The sequence below is a fragment of the Phacochoerus africanus genome, chromosome X, assembly GCF_016906955.1.
Source record: "Phacochoerus africanus isolate WHEZ1 chromosome X, ROS_Pafr_v1, whole genome shotgun sequence".
NCBI classification, from domain to species: domain Eukaryota; kingdom Metazoa; phylum Chordata; class Mammalia; order Artiodactyla; family Suidae; genus Phacochoerus; species Phacochoerus africanus.
In genome coordinates this window covers 86,988,838-87,015,003 of record NC_062560.1, presented here as the reverse complement: position 1 = coordinate 87,015,003, position 26,166 = coordinate 86,988,838, and the positions used below count along the sequence as shown (strand labels likewise).

At 41.9% G+C, this 26,166-nt stretch overlaps 2 protein-coding genes across 2 annotated transcripts in view; one reads left to right on the top strand and one right to left on the bottom strand.

Moving 5' to 3' along the window:
* The first annotated feature begins 301 nt into the window (after positions 1 to 301).
* On the top strand, positions 302 to 17,754 carry TAF7L (TATA-box binding protein associated factor 7 like). Its single transcript, XM_047765183.1, has 12 exons — positions 302 to 367; positions 1,203 to 1,278; positions 2,879 to 3,012; positions 3,614 to 3,740; positions 3,985 to 4,040; positions 7,383 to 7,424; positions 8,294 to 8,366; positions 8,699 to 8,812; positions 9,237 to 9,452; positions 9,650 to 9,762; positions 11,774 to 11,833; positions 16,943 to 17,754. The coding sequence occupies exons 1-12, from the start codon at positions 302 to 304 to the stop codon at positions 16,985 to 16,987; spliced, it is 1,122 nt and encodes a 373-aa protein (XP_047621139.1). The 3' UTR covers positions 16,988 to 17,754.
* Positions 17,755 to 24,834: 7,080 nt separating this feature from the next.
* DRP2 (dystrophin related protein 2) overlaps positions 24,835 to 26,166 on the bottom strand; it is a 34,530-nt gene continuing 33,198 nt past the window's right edge. Inside the window, exon 22 of the mRNA XM_047764584.1 lies at positions 24,835 to 26,147. Coding sequence (XP_047620540.1) covers positions 26,023 to 26,147 — 125 coding nt within the window. The 3' untranslated portion in view covers positions 24,835 to 26,022. The remainder of the gene's footprint in view (positions 26,148 to 26,166) is intronic.

The following is a 26,166-nucleotide window of genomic DNA, read 5'->3' as shown; positions in this document are numbered from 1 at the left end:
AATATCCAGGAGACTAAATCATGCCTAACAGCTCTTGCTTCATTTGTTATTATGCAGTTAGAACTACCACTGGAAAATCTGCACACATTGGAGGAGAGATAAGATGACTTTTAGAAATAATCAAGTTATGTCAGATAAGGTATTTCGGAGCTTGTACACACATCATTCCAGTGAGGGTTATCAGCAAGATCTTGTGTAAAGTAATCAGTACTGCCAGAAGTGGTCAGTAGAGGGAGCAAGAGGAGTTTTTGGTAACTTTCTGTTGGTTTTGTTTTTGTTTTCGTGAACTTAAAAACAAGAGATGAGTAAAAGCCAGGATGAACCTCCTCACGAACTTGAGAACCAGTTTATACTGCGTCTGCCTCTGGTAAGAAACCCTTGAATCTCAGACCATATATCTTCAGTGTATAATATTAGGTCTGTTTCCATTCAATAGCATTTCTGTTTATTTAAGGTTGGCTATAAAAACTGAAAACATTTGTTTCCCAGGAATCATGTCCTATTAAGCAGTCCTTTCCTATCATGTACTCTTTTAAGCAATATTTCTTTCGTCCTGCACATGCAACCTATCATTGTGGGTTGATTTCCTGGCAAACAGGTGGGACAATGATGGATTCAGTCATTTATGACAGATGCTAACAGCCTCGCCCACTGGACAGCCAAGATAAGGCTCTTCTAAAAGAGAGTTCCTTTCTGTCACCTCAAAAGGGGCAGTGGAGGGATCAGCACTGTCTCCTCAAATTCATCACCATGGAAGACTGTTGAAGCTCACCTCAATATTGTGTTAGGGTCTCTTCTATTAATACCTGTATTCAAGTCTTATTTAGTCTAAGAAAAGTATATTAAGGATGGGCTTCAGAAAGGTATTTCTCCAATTAGGATTAATTAATATACCCAGTAAACTGCAGCGCAACCTTCCCTTAGCAACTACAACTGAAGTTGTAGCTCATTCCAGTAAAAGGCTGGAATGTAAAGCTGGAAGGTATTTTCTGTAGCTACTAAAAGACAGCAACGAGATTAGAATCAACCTCATCCTAACTTGACGTACACAGTGAACAGTATCTCGTGGTACCATGACATTTTTCCAAATGTTTGGGAAGTTTAAGGTTTTATTTAAGAGATGTCTGTCTCTGACACATCTCCTTATTAGCTGCTAAGAAGATAATTCATCCTTCTGATTTTTCAATTTACCTCCTTTTTAGGAACATGCTTCTACTGTCAGGAAGATGGTACATTCTGGAAGAGCCATGAAGGATAAACTAAAAATTGACTTATCTTGTAAGTAGTTAATATCCATTCATCATACATTGAACAGTAATTTATTAAGGGATTGCTATGTATCAGGCTCAATACTAGATACCAGAAATGTGACAGAGATTAGAATGTGGTCTCTGCCTTGATGGACTCGTGAAGAGAGGCTTAAGTCACTTCCATCTTTTCTTTTAAGAAGGAAAGAAGGAGGAGTTCCTGCTGTGGCTCAGTGGAAATGAATCTGACTAGTATCCATGAGGACACAAGTTTGATCCCTGGCCTTGCTCAGTGGGTTAAGGATCTGGCGTTGCTGTGAGCTGTCATGTAGATGGCAGACATGGCTCAGATCCCAAGTTGCTGTGGCTGTAGTGTAGGCTGGCAGCTATAACTCTGATTGGACCCCTAGCCTGGGAACCTCCATATGACATGGGTACAGCCCTAAAAAGACCAAAAACAAAAACAAAAACAAAGGAAAGAAGGAGAACTTACGCAGCTTGAAGTAATTATCATGGTGTATATAAGGAAGAACTTGGGGGTCAACTGTGGGATTTGCATCCTGCTGATTGTCTCCTATGTGCAAGTTTTGTGATTTCTCACTGTCCAAGGGAATGACAAAGGCATGAACTATCATGTACTGTTCTTTGTTCATGAAATTGACATACCTTTCTCTCATTTAAATAATATTTATTAGATTTTTAAATACAGAGATGTGTATAAAGAATAAAATTTAAAATGGCCCATAATCCTAGCACTCATTGACATGAATGCATGTCAGGAATACAAGTGCATGGATTAAAAAATTCAAATAAAACAGAAAGGCTCAAAAGGAAAAGTGAAACACTACTTCACAGTGCCCCAACCTCAATGCAAAAAATAACTTTTTCTCCTTGCATTTCCTTATAGACAAAACTTTTATGCATAATACTGACATTTCAATAGTCTCTCTACATTTTTAAGGATAATTTACGCAAAAAGTGTCATGTCAAACATGGTTCTTCATCTTTCTTTTTACATTTACTATTAGAAGATTACATTTGAATCCTCTTGTGTCAAAAGACATTCATGTTTGAGACATCTAGGCAGGATTCAGAGGTTGTCTGTATATACACATATATGTATATATATATAATATATATATCCCCATATGTCTATTGTGTAGAACTTTATCTTTGTGAAGCTAACTAGAGATTGTAACTTGAGACTTATTAGCACTATCCAAGAATCAGTCCTTCCCTTACTCAGCCCTTTGAAAACACCCATGCCCAATGACATGATCAAATGCTCCTGATGGTGTCCAAATGAATGGGTCCAAATGAATGGAATTGGCTTCTCAAGATGAGAATGAAATATTTACCACTTCATCCACATTTAGTTCACAACCATTACCAAGAAACCTAGCTACTTTTGATGGCGTGACATACCCTGGGGGAAAAAAAAGAGCTAGATATACTCTGCCTTTTTTTCTCTGGGAAGTTACTGGTTGCCTACATGATTCTAGCATCATGAGAGATAGTAAGTTTCAGTGAAAGACTCGTGTGTCCCACATAAGTCTTCATCATTAAAACCCCAGGAGTCTTAAGAGTACATTGGAAAGATGTCAACTTTAATCTTTTCAACTTCTCTTCAGCCGACGGACGTCATGCAGTTGTTGAGGTGGAAAATGTCCCACTAGCTGCTAAGCTGGTTGATTTGCCTTGTGTTATTGGAAGCCTGAAAACTCTGGATAAAAAAACTTTTTACAAAACAGCAGATATTTCCCAGGTAAGGGACAAGTTTTCTTAACCCATCTGCCCTCACATCCTTCAAAGAATTCCTTTCTCCCTCCTCTGCTTTCTTTCCATTCTCCTTCATCTGCTTGTCATGTCTCATTTTTGGCTCAATTTTACAGGAATACAATGTCATGTTCTGGTTTGGTGTTTGATCCTCAACTTTTCACTATTTATCCAAATAACTTTTAGAGCCTCCTGTTTGCCATTTATAGTGACTTTCACTACTTGAAACATATGAGCGTCTGGTATCTTCATCTGGACTTCCTGCTAAAGCAGTATATTGTTGACTCTGGAGATTTACATTGATTCTTATTCATCATCTCTGCTGTTGATTTTTGTTTGTTTGTTTCCTTTCTAAGTATAAAGACAAAACAAAACAAAACAAAAAACCCCAGCAACCTCAGAGTCCATATGCAGTATTGCCGAGATAGAGGATGAATATGATTGTATATAATACATGGTTTTCCAGAAATGCCAAGTAACATTCTCCTTATTTGTATGCTCCAGGGTTGCTGGTGGCACGAATGATCATGATCCATTACTAACCCAAGATTTGTGGCCATAGTCAACTTCTTTGTCTTTGTTAAATGTAGATGCTTGTGTGCACTGCTGATGGTGGTGTTCATGCTCCTCCTGAAGAACCAGTTACCTCTACTGATGTTACAGCAATCAGGAAAAATGAAAAACAGGGACAGAAAAAATATATCTGGAAGCATGGCAGTAAGTCAGTGGTCCCTTGCTCATTCTGGCTGACTACATTTATCTGCTGAATTCTGATTACTTGTGAGCTAGGGAACTGTTACCACACTTGGGTATTTGGTTCAGTAGGCATCCAGACACTCTTAGAGGAATGAGTTGTGTTATGAGCCAGTGGCTTATAGCATGACCTTTCTCTATCAAATTCAGAGAGGTCTGTGACTACCATCCGTCATTTATACATTTCACCATGTTGAATTTATTTTAGTTACTCCACCACTTAAGAATGTCAGAAAGAAAAGGTTCCGAAAAACAACAAAAAAGGTTAGTTGCATGCTATTTCTGTGTCTACTGGGTGAATTGGAAGAAGATTATGAGTAGGGGGGAAGGTATTCGTTTGTTCACTCATTTATATGTTCAGTAAACATTTTCTGAGTGTAAGCTAAATGCCAGGCACTGTGTGCTAACAATTGGAAATGCATAATGAAAAAAACCAGACTTGATTCTTGAAGTTATAGACTAGTCGTTTAAGGATCTAAATGTGTCATGAATTTGAAACTTCTGCTAACACTTTTAGTTTTCAATTCTAAAATCTAGTTTTAAAGTGAATTTATCTAGAACTTGGGAATTGAGAATTGCGGTTGTATTCCTAATCTTACCTCAGATTTGTTAGAACCCTCGGTAAGCTACAGGAGTACTATGCTTTGGCTTCTTTTTTAATTAGATTTTTGTTTTGAAATAATTATAGATTCATATGCAGTAGTAAGCAATTAAAGAGAGGTACTCTGTACCCTATACCCAGTTACCCCCATTGTAACTTTTTGCAAAATTATTGTACAATATCACAAATAGGAAATTGACATAATTACTATTCACCAATCTTATTCAAATTGCTCCACTTATACTTTTACTCCTTTGTATGTGTGTGCATGTTTATTTCTATGTGATTTTATCCTATGTGTATGTTGGTGTATCCACCTTCGCAGTCACCAGAAGGATCCCTCATTTTGCCCTTTTTTTTTTTTTTTGTCTTTTTGTTGTTGTTGTTGTTGCTATTCTTGGGCTGCTCCCACGGCATATGGAGGTTCCCAGGCTAGGGGTTGAATCAGAGCTGTAGCCACAGGCCTACGCCAGAGCCACAGCAACGCGGGATCCAAGCCATGTCTGCAACCTACACCACAGCTCACGGCAACGCCGAATCGTTAACCCAGTGAGCAAGGGCAGGGACCGAACCCGCAACCTCATGGTTCCTAGTCGGATTCGTTAACCACTGCGCCACGACGGGAACTCCTCATTTTGCCCTTTTAAAGCCACACTGACCTCCCTCCCACCCCATACCCCCAAGTTTTATCTAATCCCTAGCAATCACTAGTATGTTCCTCATCTCTGTAATTTTGTCATTTTAAGAATGTCATATAAATGGAATCATACAAAGTATAACATTTACAACTGGCTTTTGTTTTTCACTGGGCTTGATTCCCTTAAGGTCCATGCAAGTTATTGTGTGTATCAATAGTTCCTTCCTTTTTATTGCTGAGTAGTATGCCATGTTATGAATGAACCACAGGTTGCTTAATTATTCACTCATAGAGGAACATCTGGGGTTTTTTGGGGGTTTTTTTGCCGTTTTAGGGCTGCACCCACGGCATATGGAAGTTCCCAGACTAGGGGTCCAATCAGAGCTGCAGCCACCAGCGTACAGCAACGAAGGATCCTTAACCCGCTGAACAAGGCCAGAGATCTAATCCACATCCTCATGGATACTAGTTGGGTTAGTCATCGCTGAACCACAGCAGGAACTCCTGTTTCTAGTTTTTGACTATTATAGATAAAGCTACCCTCAGGGTTTTGTGTGAACATAAGTATTCATTTCTTTGGCATAAATGCCCAAGAGTGCAGTTGCTGTGAAAATTGCATATTCAGTTTTTTTGTTTGTTTGTTTTGTCTTTTTGCCTTTTCTAGGGCCGCTCCCAAGGCATATGGAGGTTCCCAGGCTAGGGGTCGAATCGGAGCTGGAGCTGCTGGCCTACACCAGAGCCACAGCAACGCCATATCTGAGCTGCATCTGCGACCTACGCCATATCTCACGGCAACGCCAGATCCTTAACCCACTGAGTGAGGCCAGGGATCGAACCCCCAACCTCATGGTTCCTAGTCGCATTCTTAACCACTGAGCCACAACAGGAACTCCTGCATATTTAGTTTTAAAAGAAGCTATTGACAGCACTTTCCAGAGTGGCTGCGCCGTTTTACATTCACACCAGCAATGTCCGTGTGATTCAGTTTCTTTACCTGTTCACCAGCAGTAGATATTGTTACTATTTTTCACTTTAACCATACCGATAGATATGTAGTGATCTATCTCATTGTGGTATTAATTTACATTCCCCTGATGGGTAATGATGTTAAGCATCTTCTCACGTGCTTGTTTGCCATCTATATATCCACTTCAGTGAAATGTATGTTCATGCCTTGTGCTCATTTCTAAATGGATTGATTTTTATTGTTGAGTTTTAAGAGCTCTTTTTTACATTCCAAATACTGGTCTTCTGTCAGATATGTGGTTTGCAAGTATTTTCCCCCAGTGTGTAGCTTGTCTTTTCATCTTCACACAGTCTTTCAAAGAGCAAAAGTTTTTTGTTTGATGAGGTCCAATTTATTGATTTTTCCTTTGAAGGATCTTGCTTTTTGTGTCAAGTATAAGAACTATTTGCCTAGCCTAGGTCCTGATAATTTATCCTCTTTTTTCTAAAAGTTTTACATTTAAGTCTGCAATCCATTTTTAAATTAATTTTTTTAAAGATGTGAGTTAGTTCAAGGATTTTTTTTTTTTTTTGCCTTTGCATGTCCAGTTGCTCCAGCACCATTTGTTAAGAAGGCTATCCTTCCTCCATTGTATTGCTTTTGCACCTTTGTCAAAAATCAACTGGGCATATTTGTGAGAGCTTTTTTTTCTGGGTTCCCTATTCTGACCCATGTGTTGATCACCAATTCTACAACATAGCTTTTTAATAATTCTTGAAATCAGGAAAATTATTCTCACTTTATTTTTTATTCTAGATTGTTGTAGCCATTCTAGAGCCCGTACCTTTCCATATACATTTTAGAATAAGTTTATCTATGTCTATAGAAAACCTTGTTGGAATTTTGATAGGAATCATATTAAACCTATAGATAAATTTGGGGAGAATTGATAGCTTTACTGTGTTGAGTCTTTCAATCTATGAACATGGTTATCTTGGCTTTATACTGTTAATCAACAGCATTTATGAAGTACCTACTAAATGTAAAACTACATTAAAAATAGTTTTAGGGAGTTCTCATCATGGCACAGCAGAAGTGAATCTGACTAGGAACCATGAGTTTGCAGGTTCGATCCCTGGCCTTGCACAGTGGGTTAAGGATCTGGCGTCGCCATGAGCTGTGGTGTAGGTCACAGACATGGCTCGGATCTGGTGTTGCTGGGGCTGTGGCGTAGGCTGGCAGCTGTAGCTCTGATTAGACCCCTAGCCTGGGAACTTCCATATGCCTCAGGTGTGGCCCTAAAAAGCAAAAAAAAAAAAAAAAAAAAGGAATAGTTTTAGAACTCTGTAAGCTTTGGTAAAGTAGTAGAACAGTTGTAATATAACTACTTGTAATATAACTTCATTGTTTCTTATTTCATAGCATATTGATTTCAAACAAATCGAAGAAATCAGCTTTACTGAGGTAGAGCAATCATAACATAATTTTATTGTTTACCTATAGTGTGTTTAATTGCATAGCTCGTTAATTCCAAACAAATCAAAAAATCATAAAGATTACTTTCAAGCCTTCCTTCTCACATGTAACCCCCACTCATATAGACATACACTGAATTTGATTCACTGAAGAATGAATTCATTGTTTAATGTCTGATAACTCCTAGAGCAAAAGATACAATTTGGTCAGTGACCCTGTGTATTTTAGTTTGCTTCTTTTCTGTGATACTTATTTTAAAAACCATTTCTTGGAAGCCAGAGTTCACTTTTACAAGCAGTTGTTTGCAATTGCTTATTCTCCCTCAAAGTTCTAATTTCTATTTGTGGCATGACGAATTGGTTGCTGTGGAGATAATTGTCTAAAACTGGATTTAAGGGAGAACATGTAGCTAAGACCCAGTTTTTATAGGAAACTCTCTAATAATAAAGATGTGGGGAAGTGAAATCTGGGAATTTGGATCTTTAAAACAAAATTACTTCTAAGTAACAAAAAAGAATTATAATTCTTTGCCATTGTGGGTCAGGGTAAATAATTAGTAACTGAGGCTCACAGGTTGTGCCTCTGAGAAAGATCTTTAACACAGAGGTGCAGATTGACAAGAATAAATGTTTCAAGTAATTTGATTGGGAAAAATAAGCTTACTCTACAAAAATACAGACCCTGATTAAAGTTTCCTTCATAAATAGCATTGTTTAAAGTAGGAATTTGATTGGATGTATTATAAAGAGACCTAATTATTTGAATTCATTTGTATGTAGGAAAAGGGCATTCCTGCAAAACACAGGGTGTTAAATGACATTCCTGGTATTCCCCCTTCCCCTCCTACTTTGGTTCAGTATATTGAATCTCCTGATGTGGAAAAGGAAGTGAAAAGATTGCTGTGTTCAGATGCTGAAGCCGTCAGTGCCCGTATCCTTTTATACTAATTATTTTCTGGGTAGTCTGTTTCACCCCATATGCACTTGATGACAGGCCCTCAATTCTGATATTTGTTTGCCAATTTTAAGGTACAGAACTCAGGATTTGGGGATATGTTACTTTCTAGCTAGGAACAGTACATTCCTGTAATAGAAATTATTTATTTGTGTGATTCAACATAACTCACTTTTCCATACTAGGAATCCAAGTACAAATGGCCTGAAGTTGGACTAAATTAAATAGCACTTTCAGCCAGAGAGCCTCTTCCCTTTCAACTTTGCCTTCTCCTTTCAGCTTTTTTCCTTGACTGCCTCTCCTTTCAGGATGGGAGGTCATTGCTGAAGGTGAAACCAAAGAAATAGAGAGTCAAGGCTCCATTCCAAGCTTTGGGATAGCCTCAGGAATGAGTGGCTATAAGCAGGGTCCTATCTCACCAGGTACGTTACTATAGGTATAGCAGGAGCTTCAGAGAGGGTGAGTGTTGACTGGGTACAGGACCATTCTCCATGGACTCACAGGTCAATCACAGAAAACGGGTGCTTTTGCCCTTCTCTCCTCTTATTGGTCCCTTAACTCTAGGGGCTTTAGATTGGGCTTTTCATATCCCACCCTGTTATTCTAAATTCCTGTGGGCCCTTGGATTCTCTAAATATTTTGATCATTGAATACATAATGAATGTTACAGTATTCTGCATTTCCTGTTCTTGTTTTTATAAAGGGAATGATCTTCCTGTGAGAAAAATTATTTTGAAAATTCATTGGTTGCCCAATAGACTTGACGGGGAGTATAATTGCAGCTGGAGTGGGAGTCATTTGAAATGTTTCAGATAGTTTCACCTTACTTTTGCTTAACACCCATAGAATATAATGTGCTTCGGGAAGTGTTCAGTGAGTCTAGCAGTAACAGTGATAATGATGAGGATGAGGATGATGAAGAGGAGGAGGATGACTATGATGATGTGGATGATGAGGAGGAAGAAGAGGAAGATTATTTCGAAGAGGATCCAGAAGGGGAGCTACAGGCCAAGTTCATTGAATCTGGCCAGTATGAAGCAAAGGAAGGAACCAGTTCAGTGGGTGAGTTAGAGGAAAAAAACAAAGGGATGGGACACAGTGGGTGGCAGTGCTAAAGACTGTCTGTAAACACACATTAGATGCAAAGTTAAGTTTGAGAAGTTATTGCTGAAATGTGTGGTAGAGTTTCACGGATTTTGATCTTGGTCTACTAGTTTAGTCCATGTTTAGATACATGAAGTTTTGTCTATCTCTGTTAGTCATGGAAATTCAGAAGCAGACTTATTACGTGGAGAAAAAGCTGCAACAGATTCGGTGCAAAGCACAAAGACAGAAGGATCTCATCAAGAAAGTGGAAAACCTGACACTCAAGGTAAATTCCTGTTGGTTGGTATAAAGATATCTTGATATTTTACTTTCAAAATCCCATCTTTGTGTTTCCATTCATGTCATCTCTACGCAGCATTCTTGTTCTTTTTGTAAATCTGAATAACCTCTTAGAAACCCCTAATAGAAGATAGCCTATTTCCTTTTACCTAGTAATGTTTAAAATAAACTTTATTGGAGTACAGTTGACTTACAAAGTTGTGTTAGTTTCAGGTGTACAGCAAAGTAAACCAGTTATACATATAGCCATTCCTTTTCAGATTATTTTCCCGTATAGGTTTTTACACAATATCGATTAGATTACTCTATGATCTTACAATAGGTCCTTGTTACCTATCTGTTTTACATATAGTATGTATATGTGTCCATCCCAGCCCCCTAATTTACTCCCCACACACACATTTCCCCTTTGGTAACCATAAATTTAGTTTCAGAATATTTGAGTCTGTTTTTGTTTTGTAAGATCTTTTGTATCATTTTTTATTAGATTCCACATATGAGTGATCTTATAGGTTGTCATGACTGGTTTACTTCACTTAATATGATAATTTCTAGGTCCATCCATGCTGCTGCAAATGACATTATTTCATTCTTTTTATGTCTGAATAACATTCCATTGTATATATGAACCACATCTTCTTTACCCAAGCCTCTATTGATTGATATTTAGGTTGTTTCCATGTAATCAAAACTGCAATTAGGTATCACTTCACACCAGTCAGAATGGCTATCCTCAAAAAGTCTTCAAACAATAAATGCTGGAGAGGGTGTGGAGAAAAGTGAACCCTCCTACACTGTTGGTGGGAATGTAAGCTGATACAACCACTATGGAGAACAGTATGGAGATTCGTTAAAAAAACTAAATCTAGAACTACCATATGCCCAGATATCTGACTCCTGGGCATATATCCAGAGAAAACCATATTTCAAAAATATATATGCACCCCAATGTTCATTGCAGCACTATTTACCTATTAATTTTTATCATCTCATGTAATCTGTTTGGGAAGGGACCAGGAGACTTGAGACAATAACTGATAATATTGAGTATTTACTGTGTGAAAGGCACATACAGAGCTAAGCATTTTACATGTATTATCTCATTTCATCCTGACATCCTTAAAATGTGGGCATTGCCACTATTCCCGTTGTATAGATAAGAAATTGAAATTCAAAGAGGTTAAGTAACTTGCCAAGGCACCACAGTAAGTGGGTAGGGCATAGATTGAATCCTGTTGCTCTGTACCAAAATATAGTCATTGCAGTGAAAGAGAATTAAGGTAAATTAATTTAAAAATTTTATAATGTCTGCCTGAATAAGAATTAATATTGTGCTTTATTGTTATCAATACATATTTTATTAACACATATTTCAGCTAAAGGAAAATGTATGTTTAGACCCTGTTTGCTTCCCTTTTTATAGTGAGGGAAATTCTGAAGCATCTGGAGAGTGACTTGCCAGATTTCTTTTTCTGTAGAGTTATGGTCATCGAAGGGGAGCAACCTGACACTATACTTATTTAGAGGGTTGTCCTTCAGAATAAACAAGTGAGATAATAATTGTGGCTCTACTTTGAAAGATACAGATATGTAATATTATTACGATTGTTGTTGCATATAATACTAGTTAAAAATAGCAATATTCTGCCCTAGTGCAGAGGAATGAAGGAGTCAGCACCAAATTCCAAGCCAGCTTTTTAAATAGTTCACCACAGTCAAAGGATTTGTGCTAAACTAGAAAAAGGTAACATGAGGCATTCCAACTATTTTTTTTTTTTATGGCAAGAAAAAAAAATGCTGTGTAGGGTGTATAAAATCAAATCAGATGACCCTGTAGTTGAGAAGTATAGTTGGGGAATGCTTTAAGTTCTCTTTGAAAAAGTACTCTTTTGTTACGACTGGTGATTTTCTTATCAAATTATTTGCCAAACTCTTTGTCTGTCTTGGTTCTCTTTTCCTTTGAGACTCCGCATTCATTTATACAATTTGTTTTCCAGAGTCATTTTCAGTCTGTGCTGGAGCAGCTTAAATTACAGGAAAAACAAAAAAGTGAGCAGGTGAGAAGTGTTTTTTCACATCAACCAAAAAACATTTGATACAAAGAACTCCCCTCCCCTCACCCAATCTCATTTCTGGCTGTTCTTTTCACAGGAATAGTAGTGGCCAGATCTTCTAAATATGGGTAGCAGGTTGGGGCAAAGTCTTTGTGTAAATTCACTCACTCAGCAGATACTGAATGCCTGTTAAGTGAAAAGCACTGGATGTACATGCAGTGTTGAATGAGTCAGGTGCATTACTTGTCCTCATGGAGCTAACAGTCTAGCAGGGAAGATTGGCAGTCAACAAATTTTTGTACAGAGAGTTCCCTTCATGGCTCAGTGGTTAACGAACCCGACTAGGGTCCATGAGGATGCCAGTTCAATCCCTGGTCTCGCTCAGGGTGTTAAGGATCCAGCATTGCCATGAGCTGTGGTATAGGTCACAGACACGGCTCAGATCCCGAGTTGCTGTGGCTGTGGCTGTGGCTGGCAACTATGGCTCCGATTCAACCCCTGGCCTGGGAACGTCCACATGCCGCAGGTGTGGCCCTAAAAAGTAAAAAAAAAAGAACCAAATTATTGTACAAATACAAAGGTGCAAAGAATAAAGAAGAGCTGTGAGGGAGAAAAATTCACTGTTGCTATTCGAATAAAAAGAGTCCTGAATTAAATTTAGGGATCTGGGAGTTCCCGCTGTGGCTTAGCAGAAACAAATCTGACTAGCATCCACGAGGACGCAGGTTCAATCCCTGGCCTCGCTCAGTGGGTTAAGGATCTGGCATTGCTGTGGCTGTGGTGTAGGCCAGTGGCTGCAGCTCCCGTTTGACCCCGAGCCTGGGAACTTCCATATGCCAAGGGTGTGTCCCTAAAGAAAACAAAAAACAAAAACAAAAAAAATTCGGAGGATCATGATCAGCCTTTCTGAGGAAGTGATATTTAAACTGAGACCTGGAGGATAAGTCCAGACAAAAAGGGTATGAAGAGTTTCTTGGGTGGAGCATATGCCAGGTCCCACATGGGAAGAGAGCTTGGCTTCTCTGAGTACCTCTAGAGTATTTAAAACAAGTAGGAGAGTGACTTAACATGAGGTTGGAGAAGTAGGCAGAGGCCATATTGCATGGTCCCTTGCAGGCCATGTTAAGGAGGATGGATTTTAGTCTTAAGTGCAATGGGAAGTTTCCAGGCTAGGGGTCAAATCGGAGCTCCAGCTGCCAGCCTATGCCACAGCCACAGCAATGCAGGATCTGAGTCACATCTATGACCTACCACAGCTCATGGCAAAGCGGGATCCTTAACCCACTGAACGGGGCCAGGGATCAAACCTGCATCCTCATGGATACTGGTCAGGTTCATTGCCGTGAAGCAACAACGGGAACTCCCCCTTGGAGAGTTTTAAGCAAGAGAGTCACATTTAATTTTAAAGTTTTTTCCTTTTTTTTTCTTTTCTTTAATGGCCACGCCTGTAGCATATGGAAGTTCCCACGCTAGGTAGGGGTCAAATTGGAGCAGCAGATGCCAGCCTATGCCACAGCCACAGCGATATCAGATCCTTAACCTACTGAGTGAGGCCAGGGATCAAACCCACATCCTCATGGAGACTATTTTGGGTTCTTAACCTGCTGAGCCACAACAAGAACTCCTAATTCTAAAGTTTTAAAGATTGATTTGATTATTATCTGTAGAATGGATTGTGGGAGGACAGAACTAGAAGCAGGCTGGCCAGTTGGGAGGCTGTGTTGTACTCTAAGTGATGATGGTAACTTGAACTAAGGAGGTGGAAATGGAGATGGAAAGAATAATTTTTGTTCTCTTTTTTAAATTGAAGTATAGTTAATTTACAATGCTTTGTTAGTTTCAAGTGTATAGCAAAACGATTCAGTTATACATATATATTATTTTTCACATTCTTTTCCATTATTGTTTATCCCAGGATATTGAATATAGTTCCCTTGTTGTTTATCTATTTTATATATAGTAGTGTGTATATATATGTTAATCCCAAACTCCTAATTTATCCCTCCCTTTGCCCTTTGGCAATCATAAGTTTGTTTTCTTTGTGAATCTGTTTCTGTTTTGCAGATAAGTTCATTTTTTAAGATTCCACATAGAAGTGATATCATGTAGTATTTGTCTTTCTCTTTCTGACTTACTCCACTTAGTATGATAATCTCTAGGTCCATCCATGTTGCTGCAAGTGGCATTATTTCATTTGGAAACAATATATATTTTTAACTGCAATAAAACTGCTTTATAACAGTTTTATTGGAGTATAATTCACATACCATACAATTCACCCATTTAAATTCAGTGGCTTTTAGTATATTCACAAAATTGTGCAACCATCACTACAGTCCATTTTACAATATTACAACATTTTCATCCCCCTCCAAAAGAAACCTCTTCCCACTAGCAGTCGTTCCCCATTTCTTCTGAATCCCTCCCACTCCCACCCCTGCTTGGTCCTAGGCAACCACTAATCTACTTTCTACTACTTTGCCTATTCTGGTTATTTCATATAAAAGGAAACATAATATATGGTCTTTTATGTCTGGCTTCTTTTACTTTGCACACTGTTTTCATGTTGTGGTGCTTTCAGTACCTCATTTCATTTTATGGCAGAATAACATTCTATTATACAGATATACCACATTTTGTTTATCCACTCATACATCAGTGGACATTTGGGTTGCTTCCACTTTTTGGTTATCATGAATAATGCTGCTGTGAACATGTATATATGAGATAACGTATTTTAAAGGTAGAGTAGATGGGATTTGGGTCAGTTACTGGATGTTGAAGGGAGGGTTAAGGATGTATGCCATATTTCTAACTTGAATGACTGTATATTTAAAGCCACAAGAGAATGAGCAGAGTGAAAAGGGCAGTGTGGGATAAGGGAGGGTCAGGTAGCTGTTGCAGACATACATGTATGCAGATCCCAGCCCCATACTGTTGAGGGTAAGAGTTTTAAAGAGACTGGAGATCATATTATGAGGATGGACTTAGCATGAGGCTCTTAAGGTAGTGATGCCATCCCCCATGCCCGTCCCCATACTAGCAATCCAGGAGAATTCTTGTGTTCTGTATATTCCCTTCCTCTCAGCAAATCACTCACTCAAGTACTGCCTTTAAACAGCCATGTGAACAGTTAATGCTAGAATTGCTTTACCACCCACTAACCAGCTTTGCTTTCCTCCATGTAAGTAGTTAGTATTAGGGAGTTCTATTTTCAACACAGAACAATAGCTGTAAACTTTATTTGCTCGGAGCCCTTTATGGTGGCTCATTGATTCAACATAGATTTATTGGGTGCCTACTTTAAGCTAGGCTCTGCAGGGAACTACAGACTGCTTATGACACAGTCTCTGCCTTCAGTTGGGGAGAAATCCATGAGAGGGGTATGAATTTAAAGGAATGAGAGCTCACTTTTGTCCATGGAGATTACCGAAAACTCTGTAGAGAGGTGGTGTTTGTTTGGGGCCTTAAGAGATAGGTCGGGTTTTTTTTAGAGCAATAGAGAAATGAACGCATGCTGTATAGAAAGTAGCCTGCACAATGGTTCAGAGGTTGTGATGCCAGGCTTAAGAGTTTAGATTTTGGGGGTAGGTCATAATAAACCATAAATCTTTTTCACTGGGGGAGTAACTCGGGAAGATATCTCTGCCAGCAATATAGAGGAGAAACTGGACTGGGGAAAGACTAGAGGAAGATGCAAGTGATAGAAGGATTTAGAACTTAAAATTGATTGGATTTTCAGGACAAAAGGGGACAAAGAGAAGTATGGAACCTGGGTGATCGGAAAATAGTGTGCCACTAGCAGGAATGAAGACAACTTGAAAAGGGTTGTTGGCAGGTTAGGGGATGGGGAAGATGATGAGTTGAGTTGGAAGAACTTTGAAAAATGGGAGATTGGAGAGTGTCTTATGCATAGAAATGATCATTGAAGCTGTGGGGACAGGTGAGTTAGCCAGGTTGCCTGTTCACCACAGACCCTGAACCTGGGGAACCATACCCCCCTTTAGAGGGTGGTGGGAGGAGAAAGAGCCCACAAAGGGGAATGAACCTGAGAAGCCAGTGGTTGTAATCATGGTCGGCATCTGAGTGAAAAGTTGCTCTCAATCAATTATAACAGGTAGCAATTATAGCAGTTCTGTAGCTGATATATAGCCCAGGATCATTTTGTAATGCTCCATTCTTGTCATTCCACAGAATGGAATCCCACACTGGTCTGGGTCAACCTAAATTAAATAGTACTCAAAAACAATCTTTGTCTCAAAGACAGTATACCTCTCTAAGTGTTACTGGTCACTTTGCCATTTCAAGTAAAAAAAGAAAAAGTTCCATCCTATATCACAAAAGGCTCAGGGCTTCTGATTTAGAAGGCATCAGGGTAAGAGGAACATTATCAGGCTCCTGATTGGTTAGGACTCTGACCGGGTTTTCAAGGGTCTCATAATGTGGGAGGCGGCAGCAGCTAAGACTCGGTTTAAGACCCAATGTGTTCAGTGGGACAAGAGGCTATTGCAACTGCCTCACCTTATTTTTTATGGCTGCGCCCATGGCATATGGATGTTCCCAGGCTAGAGGTCGAATCAGAGCTGTAGCTGCTGGCCTACACCACATCCACAGCAACGCCAGATCCAAGCCGCGTCTGCAACCTACAGCTCACAGCAACACTGGATCCTTAACCCACTGAACGAGGCCAGAGATCGAACCTGCATCCTCATGGATGTCAGATTCATTTCTCCTGAGCCGCGACAGGAACTCCTGCTTTATCTTCTGACTCTTCAGCTGTGGCTACATTAATCCCATCTCCTTTGTCCCTACAGTGAGCTGTGTTCTCTGGACACTCTTCCCAGCAAGCATATTAACAGCAAGCATATTTAATTTCTTAAGCATATTCAGTTTTAAAGCTTCCTTTTATAAGGTTGGAGTGGTGAAGGACAACATCATTATGTTTGCGTTCTTGACTGTGGCACTGTTCTTTGGAACAATGTAAGACTAAGTTAACCTTACAAATGCCGAAGTACGATCTTTTCTTTGGGTTTATATAAGCAAATTCTAGATCAAGAACGGAACTTAAGATTTCAGATGAATTTTTTTCATGTTTTCTGCCTTACCCCACAGCTTATTTCTCTACGGGAACAACTAAACTATTTTCTGGAGAAGTGAGGAGAGCCTTCAGCCTGGCACATAAATCCTGGATTCACCATCCAGACTGAAGACAAGATGAAATTGTTCCTGCTGCTTCTCCTTTCATTGCCTTATATTGAATCATTTGTATTTGTTTCTCTGAACCTTTTTTGCTAGTTATATTGAAAGTTTGTAGCCATGTAGAAAGGTACAGAATATAAAAAAGTAGTAGACCTAAAGACCCAACTCATCTCTAGGACTTTGCTTCTCTTTATCAATTTGAGAATTACTTATATTGCCTCTGTCCTGTGGTGCCATCAAATGATTCAGCCTTGCTTACCAAAGTCAGACCTTCTAGCCTGAAGGCTATATAGCTAGTTTGCATACATTTTAGCGTTTTCTTCTTCTGTTTGTTTAAAATAGTTCCTAAAATACAGAACAAATCAAGCCATTTCTACCAAGGGCTAGGACCTGCCACAGTGAATTTAAGTGCCTACCTGGCAACAGCCGATACTAGATTGTGTTCTGTCTCTGTTCAGGCATTAGAGGCTGATTTCCTGCTGCTGCTGTCTTTGTTCCATTGTTGTGTTTTTAGGATGATGTCTAGCTGTTATTTGGCAGCTCTGGGAATAGTTAAAGCAGAGATGAAATTCTGAGCTCTTATCCTTTTTCTGAGCCTCTTCATTCTAACCTCATCAGAAGAGGTTAGGAAAAAACAGATACCTCTTATGCCTGTGAAAACCTCCTTAAAAACCCTGGGCTGGTTGGGGTTTTTTTCATCTGTATTAAGATTTTCTAGACTGTATTCTTTAAGCAATAAATAAATTCCTTATCTTAAGTGGATTACTATCACTTTATTAAACAGCTCCCATGATAAGTATATTAATATCCAGAAGGAAACTGGTGAGACAAGCAGTAAACTCCACAATTAGGAAATAACAAAAGATGCTGTCAATACTGGGGCATCCTTCCAAAGAGCTCTTAGGATAACTCCTAATGAACTAAGCAAATCATCTCATATTCACCATACATCATTGGGATTTCAAGAGAAGGTACAGAGAAGTGATAAAAATGGCAGCTCCAATATTTTCGTTGAATTATGTTGTGGTGGAAGGGACATAAGGTTGGAATCCTGGCTCTGCTACCTTCCTTGGGCAAGTTCCTACTCCTCTTGGAGCCTCTGTTTCCTCATCTGGAAATCAAGGCTGATTATGCTTATCACCAAGAGGCATCTGAAGGTTTTCTGGAAGTAGCCCGGCTAGACCCAGGTCTGATCCCAATTGATAAAGTTGGTACCACTATAGGAAATGAACTGTCAAGTTTTCTCTGCCATTTTTAGTGCTCCTATTCCAAGTTGAAGGTAATAAGCCAAGGGCAGAGAAGGGGAAGTCAGTATGTATGGGCAGGGCCTATGGAGGAGGGATGAAGACAGAAAGAATGCTGGGGACAAATGCAGGAATGAAATGAGACTAAGGGAGAGAGACAAGGACAAACAAAATGAAGCCCATATCAGGAGAGAAGTTAGAGGACAACCTGAAAACCAAGATGATTTTTTATTTTATTTTATTCTTTTGCTTTTTAGGGCCACACATGAGGCATATGGAAGTTCCTGGGCTAGGGGCTGAATCGGAGCTGCAGCTCGCGGCCTACAGAGGATCTGAGCTGTGTCTGTGAACTACACCACTGCTCATGGCAAGGCCAGATCTTTAACCCACTGAGCGAGGCCAGGGATCAAACACGCTACCTCATGGATACTAGTCAGAGCCACAGTGAGAATTTCCCAAGATAGTTTAAAAAAAATTTTTTTTTCAGAAACCCAGAATTTAGGAGTCGCCACTGTGGTGCACTGGGTTATGATCTGGCTTGTCTCTGTGGAGGCACAGATTTGATCCCTGACCTGGCACAGTGGGTTAAGGATCCAGTACTGTTGCCGTTGTGGTCGCAGCTCTGGCTCAGATTCAATCCCTGGCCTGGGAACTTATATATGTTGTGGGAGCAGCCAGAAAAGAAAAAAACAGAAGAAGAAAAAAAAAACCCACAGGGACTTCCTGTCATGGCACAGCGGAAATGAATCTGACTAGGAACCATGAGGTTGCAGGTTCGATCCCTGGCCTTGCTCAGTGGGTTGGGGATCCAGCGTTGCCGTGAGCTGTGGTGTAGGTCACAGGCAAGGCTTGGATCTGGAGTTGCTGTGGCTGTGGCGTAGGCCTATGGCTACAGCTCCGATTCAACCCCTAGCCTGGGAACCTCCATATGCCGTGCAGCCCTAAAAGGACCAAAAAAACAAAAACAAAAACACAGAAACCCAGAATTTAAAAGATGAGAAGAAAGAATATGGAAAAGGAATTGTCAGAGGCAGAAGCTGGGAGAAGAGGCAGGATTTGAAAAGAAGATAGACCTTTCCAGATGAAGGCTGACAGGGGACTGGGGCAGAAACCCACACTACCCTGGCTGGAGAGACCCAGGCCAGTGAGAGTGGCACATATGCCACAAGTGGCGTCCAAGGCTGAGAGAGGTAGAAGAGCCCTAGTTCAGCCTCTGTCCCGAAACTGCAGCCCAAGAGCAGCCAGAGCTCTGCTCAGAGGCAGTGGGGGAGGAAAGACAACAGGAGAAGGGGCAGCAGCACATGCGTGTACCTGCAGTGCCCTTCCACTCCCTCTGCTACCACATCTCATTGCAACCCCGCGGAACTTCCTCCCCACTGCCCTCCAGTCACCCAAGGCTTATTGCTGCCCTCCCTCCCCACAACATGTGATACCTCAGGAAGTTTTCCTTTTCTAAAACCCAGTGATTCTGACTTTGACGTGTTGCACAACTGCACTTCCAATATGGTATCCACTAGCCACATGGGGCTTTCGAACACTGGACACACAGCTAGTCCAAACCAAGGTGTGTCTCTAAAACATGCACTGGGTTTCTGCAGGGGAACTGCTCTGTGCTGGCTCCCTGACAACCTTGCACTCTCTACAGAAGCCAGGTAGGCAAGGCTCAACTTTAGGTGGCCCCAGGCAGGATGCCCCATGATTCTCCTGGAACCTGGGAAGAAAGGCAGCCTCCTGAGAATTCGTGACAAGACCATTTCTCATTCACCTCTCTATTTTGAGAGAAGCTGTCACACAGCATATTCTCATCTGCCTCCCTCATTCTGGTGAGGCATGGGACTTTCTGCTGCACCGCCCCCCCCCCTTGCCCCAAAGGGTCCAGCTGCAGGCCACAGAGCTGCTTAGCCTCAGTGTGGGGTTGGTACTCAGCAGCACGGTGTCCCGCCATTCATGGTGCATGTCATCTGGTCCCTTTTGTCCCAGTGTCATCCTATAGGACAGGGACACAGGGAATGGATACAAATGTGGGCCTTGCTTTTGCTGTTTCTATAAGTAATAAAGTGCCTGGATCTGTGTGGGTTTCTTGTTTCTTTACCAGCTGAATCTATTGGCCTGCTTGATAGATTTTCTTTTTCTCTTCTTTTTTAGGGCTCCACCTGCCACATGCAGAAGTGCCCAGGCTAGGGGTCGAATCAGAGCTGCAGCTACTGGTCTACACCACAATCACAGCAGCTCCGGACCTGAGCTGCATCTGCAATCTATGCCGCAGCTTGAGGCAATGCCAGATCCTGAACCCACTGAGCGAGACCAGGGATCAAACCCGAATCCTCATGGACACTATGTCGGGTTCTTAACTGGCTGAGCCACAACAGGAACTCTGATAGTTTCTAAGACTTAGTAAAATATATATGTATATGTGTATATACATATATAAATATATGTATATACGTATATACACATATATACATATATACACATATATAAATATATATATACATATATATATAAAAATCTCAATAACGGTTTTGTACTGATTACATGTTGAATATTTTGGATATATTGGGTTAATGAAATCTTATTAAAACTAACTTCGCCTGGTTATCTTTACCTTTTTAATATAGCTGCTAGAAAATTTAAAATTGCATGTGTGGCTCACATTATATTTCTATTGGACAGTAATGTTATATAGATCAGTGAGAAAAGAAAAATTGGTGGTGGCAAAGAGGGACCGACAGGATTTTATTTTGCCAGAAATGGCATTTAAAAAAAAAAAAAGCTAGCATGGGGAATTCCTGTTGTGGTACAGCAAAAACGAATCCGACTAGGAACCATGAGGTTTCAGGTTCGATCCCTGGCCTTGCTCAGTGGGTTAAGGATTCAGTGTTGCTGTGAGCTTGTGGTGCAGATCACAGATGTGGCTCGGATCCTATGTTGCTGTGGTTATGATGTAGGCAAGCGGCTATACCTCTGATTCGACCCCTAGCCTGGGAACCTCCATATGCTGAGGGTACGGCCTTGAAAGAAAGAAAGAAAGAAGGGAAGGAAGGAAGGAAGGAAGGAAGGAAGGAAGGAAGGAAGGAAGGAAGGAAGGAAGAAAGAAAGAAAGAAAGAAAGAAAGAAAGAAAGAAAGAAAGAAAGAAAGAAAGAAAAAACTATTACTAACAATTCCTAGGAAGTTTTAACATTTTTAGCACCCCGCAATATATATAGCCATAATCTCAGAATGAAGGATAGACTTTTAAATTGAATAAATGTAACTTTACAGAAACTCACTGCATTATCCAGATTTTTCTCTTATTGCTTTAGGCTAGTGAAAAATTCCTCAGATTGTTGAGGATGACATTGAAGAACCTTTGCTATAAAGAGCTCATCCTGGAGTTCCCATTGTGGCTCAGTGGGTTAAGAACCTGACACGGTGTCTCTGAGAATGTGGGTTCGATCCCTGGCCTCACTCAGTGGCTTAAGGATCCAACATTGCTGCAAGCTTTGATGTAGGCTGCAGATGCAGCTCGGATCTGGTGTGGCTGTGGCTGTGGTGTAGGCCTGCAGCTGTGGCTCCAATTCAACCCCTAGCCTAGGGACTTCCATATGCTGCAGGTGTAGCGGTGAAGAGCTAAAAAAAAAAAAAAAAAAAAGAAAGAAAAAAGAAAAGGGAGCTCATCCCATGAGTAGCTAACTAGCTAATTTGGGGCCTTGTGTGGGGCTTTGAGGGGTGGCCACCCCAGGTAACAGTGGCAGATGGGGCTGGTGAGAGTGTCATGTTTTTGTACTTCATGTATTGGACTCATCTGGTCACCTATGTTTTGCAGTGTTCCTGTGGCTTCCTGGACCCACCCTCTCCTCCCACACCCAAATGAGGGAAAGATGTGGAGTGTCAGAGTCAAAGGGTATAACCAGAGGAACCAAAGTAAACAAATACAAATTTATTCTTTTCAAAGCAGAATTGAAGGGGAAGGGGAAAAGCACCACAGTGAGTGGCAAAGTTAAACAGTTTGTTCCCAGCCCTGCCCCTTCATCCTAAACCTTGCTAGACGTGTGAGCCACCCTTGCCACTTCCCTGAATCCCATCCTCATGACCAGTCCTTACAGCCAGCAAGCAGCATAGCAGTCTGGCCTCAAGACAGCCCTGGGGACAGCAAGGACATTCAGCAGGTGCCCCTCCAAATGCAGCAGCTGTGGGCGGAGATGGAGGCTGGGAGCTGAGCCCTGGCCTTGAGCCCTGCCCTCTCCCACAGTCATTGGTGTTCAAAGAGTAAGAAGGAGCTGAAGTATTCCTTTGTTCTCAGGGCCAGACTTTGGCAGGAAAGCCCAGAGATAGAGCTGCCCCCACTTTCTCCTCCAGGACTGTTCGTGTCAGAGCAGCTACTTTCTTCAGTTATCTGTCACCTACGTCAAGGGAACTTTGAAAAGAATCTTGGCCTGAAATGGCCTCTGAGGCTGTGAGTCTGCCACTGAGAATGTCTGCTTGAGGAATGCTCTAGCCCGCAGCTGAATATGGAGCCTGGATCCCAAACACACACACTTCAGGCATCATGGGTATTCCTTAAAATTCATCTGGAAGGAAAACATCTCCTAGGATTGGCCTCTGCTGGGCCTCAGGCTTTCTAATTACATTGGCCTGCCAGCCCAGCTCCTAAAGTACAACAAACTCAAAGATTTCTCTATAAGCAAATATTTCCATGGACTTTGAAAGAAATGGGCACTTGGGGGCCTTGATTTCAGCTTTTCCATTCTGGAGGGAAGGGCAAATATCCTCCTGGGTAGGACTCTCTCTAGGGAACCATACAACAAACAGCCTGATATCCTCCAGCCAGTCAGCCTTCCTAATAATTTCCCAACCTGACTCCACTCTGCCCTCACCAAGAGCAGATGCACCCTCATAATGGCCTTTTGGCCTCTATCAGATTCTGTCAAGAATTCATCACCTATCAATCCTAACTGTTCCCTGATACTACTGACAACAACCCCAGCAAACACTCACATCCCTTATCACTGATGCTAATCTCACAAGTCAGAGGTTTTCGTTAGGCTCCCTACCCAATGGCTCCCTTCCCCACCCTTCCAGTACAGGGGCCATAAACTACACAGCATCACACATAATACCTCTAGGAGACACAATACATGACAGATGCCTAACATGCAACACATCTCAGTAAATCCCGCTTGAATTTGAATTCGCAGTGCCCAAAGATCCATTTACCTCACTGCAGACAAACTGCCCACGTGGGCTGCAATGACTGTCATTGGATCCTCCATCGCTATGCTCACTTCAGGCAACAAGGTAAACACAGGACCACAAAGTGTCAGTGACCAGGCGACTGAGAATTCAACTCTCGACTTTCTGCTCTGGTCCACCTACAGCACAAATCCTACATAACAAGATCTACATCTTCTCTACTGTGGCCCGCTATCATTGCCACAGGCCTTCAACAGTCCAAGAGCTTCCAGGTGGAGAGGGGGTTATGGAAAGGATTTTCCAGAATTTTCCAGGTCAGATTGTTTCATAATATCTACCCTCCTAAGGCTTAGGCAGGCATATGCTTCAAAGACCCTGAGCTCTCTGTCCTGGAGCAAATTTCTTCTCTCCTAGTCCTACATACAATCTAGGCTCCTACAAATATGGCTCCCCCCAACCCTGCCGCCTGATGCCAAGGCTCTGTGTTTGATCTCCACCTGCCACCTGCTCACCATATATCACCAGTTCTCCTGCCCAGGACCTCATGAGCACTAAGGCAGATTGTCCTGATGAAGCCTGACGCCCTGAACCTGTGGCTTAGTGCCCCCTGGTGATTCTAGAAGGAGGCGATCCTAGGCTTCTGGATCCAAGCCACTGCCTTCCCTCCCCTGCAGTAGCTAAATCTAATTTCTCAGCAGTTCTACCCACTGGCCAACTGCTTGATTGTTACAGGACACTCCAACCATCTCATACCCATCTGACCTTGGTGGCAACTGCTACTTTCTTCAAGGCCCTGAGCCAGACAGAAACTGGAAGATGTCTCAGTTGGCAAAGGCTACTAAAAGCCTATTTGTTCCTCCCTTTCCACATGGGGTGAGTAGACCTTGGACTTGCTCTCTTTTGGCCCCTGAACCATTGTTTGGAGGAGCCCAGGAAAATTCACCTGAGGCCCACATCTCAAGGGAACAAGATTTGGAATGAATGAAGTGAACAGAGGGACTCTTCCTGTTAGATTCCTCTGGGGCCACAGGCTTCTGTTGTTTTGGTCTTGAGGACAGCTCACCTCAAACATGAATGGAGAGACATCCTGGGGGAGTAGCCAGGATGCATCTATCTGTCCAACCAGAGGCTGGGACTAACAAAGAGCAAGGAAGAACATTACTACATCAAGAGGTATTAGAATTTAATGTGTGAGTGAGGCCAGGGAAGTACTGACATCCAGTAGCTATGTAGGATAGGGATGTATGCATATAAACTGAGGCAAGTTAAGTCAACTGTGGGGTGCTAAGTTATAATGCTCCTTTTGATAGAAAGCTGCCTAAATGGGCTCTGACTTTGTTTAAAGTTCTCAAGTCCACTCCCCCCACCCCCATCCCACCCCCCACTATCTACTCTGAATAGTTTCTGGATAAAAGGAAGAGTTAACTCAGTTTGAGGATGGGGTTCACCTTCCAGAGTTAGAGACACTAGTTTTACGTAAAGGAAGGATTTGCTGTTGTCTGCGCAGAAGTGGCCAACTCCCTGATCTGTGGCCAGTGGCTCCTAGGAAGGGCCACTGTTCTGGGTGGCTTGTTGCATCTGCCTTATGATTAGCTGGGGGGCAGTCAGCCACCTTGTCTGACTCAGCCTAAGAAAGAAGGGTCGCAACCTGCAGGGGCGTGGGGCAGTAACACTCCTTCAGTCTAGAGGGTGGCTTCCCCTTCCTGACCCAAGAAGAAGACCCCCTTTGCTGAGCAGCTGCTGCCCCTCCACCAGGGCTATGAGGGCCAACTCAGAAGAGCCAAGGGTGGCTTCAGCTGGGTTCCCAGGATGCAACCCAGCTGGTCTCTCGGGATGCTGAGGTTTTTCAGGAGAGGATCCGGGGAAAATACCTAAGCCCATAAGTATTTCTTTAATGTTTCCCAAAGTAAGGTGAAAATAGGAACCTAAATGAACCTTGAGAAAGGTCTGCCAGGGACTAAGGCAGACAAAACTGAAGATAGTCAAGGAGGAAACAACATCTATGTAGCATCGGGACGACTAGAGCTATGCCCTCGAGCTGAAGCTACATGACACATGTTGCCCAGAATTTTTCAGGGGCACTTTGGGGGTGGGAGTGTCTTTGGGATACCCTTTTGCCTCCCTGAGTTGGGCCAGAGAGTAGGGCTAACTCTGGTATATTCCTAATGCTGGAGCCCTGGTATCATTACACTCCCCCATCTCCATGATTCCATGGAGAATGGAAAGGGGCTATGGGCACTGCTTTATTCTGCCAGGCAGCTTCACTGCTCCCCATTAAAATGGCCTCCAAATACCATTAGCCTGGGCTGCAACAGAAGTGTACTTAAGGGACTGGCCTCAGACTTGAAGATTAAAGGACACATTTCCAGAGTCAGAGGAATCATGTCCCTCCATCCCCCATCCCCACACACCCACCTCACATACCACCAGATCCCTTCTGCTGCCTGGAGCTCGAATAACTCTGGCTGAGGAGTGTGGGGCCAGTGGGGACTGGAAAGGTTGGGTGAAGGCCAAGGGAAGGCTTTGACCAGAACTGGGAGAGGACCATGGACTATGGGATGGGGATCTGGTTTCCATCAAGAGGCCAGCAGGGTGTTGGCAGTCACATCAGAACTTCGCACGCTGGGGAAGGCATGGCGCAGCTTCTCCATGATGTCCTCCAAGCACAGGCTGACATCTTGGCTCTTTGACCCCACATCATCTGAGTTGGAAAAGAGAGA

What these genes read in the sequence shown, in the direction of transcription:
- TAF7L (XM_047765183.1), top strand. Translation starts at nt 302, where the DNA reads ATGAGTAAAAGCCAGGATGAACCTCCTCACGAACTTGAGAACCAGTTT. An exon ending in ATATATCTGGAAGCATGGCA is followed by an intron (nt 3,741 to 3,984) that starts GTAAGTCAGTGG and finishes AATTTATTTTAG; the next exon opens with TTACTCCACCACTTAAGAAT. An exon ending in GCAGGGTCCTATCTCACCAG is followed by an intron (nt 8,813 to 9,236) that starts GTACGTTACTAT and finishes TAACACCCATAG; the next exon opens with AATATAATGTGCTTCGGGAA.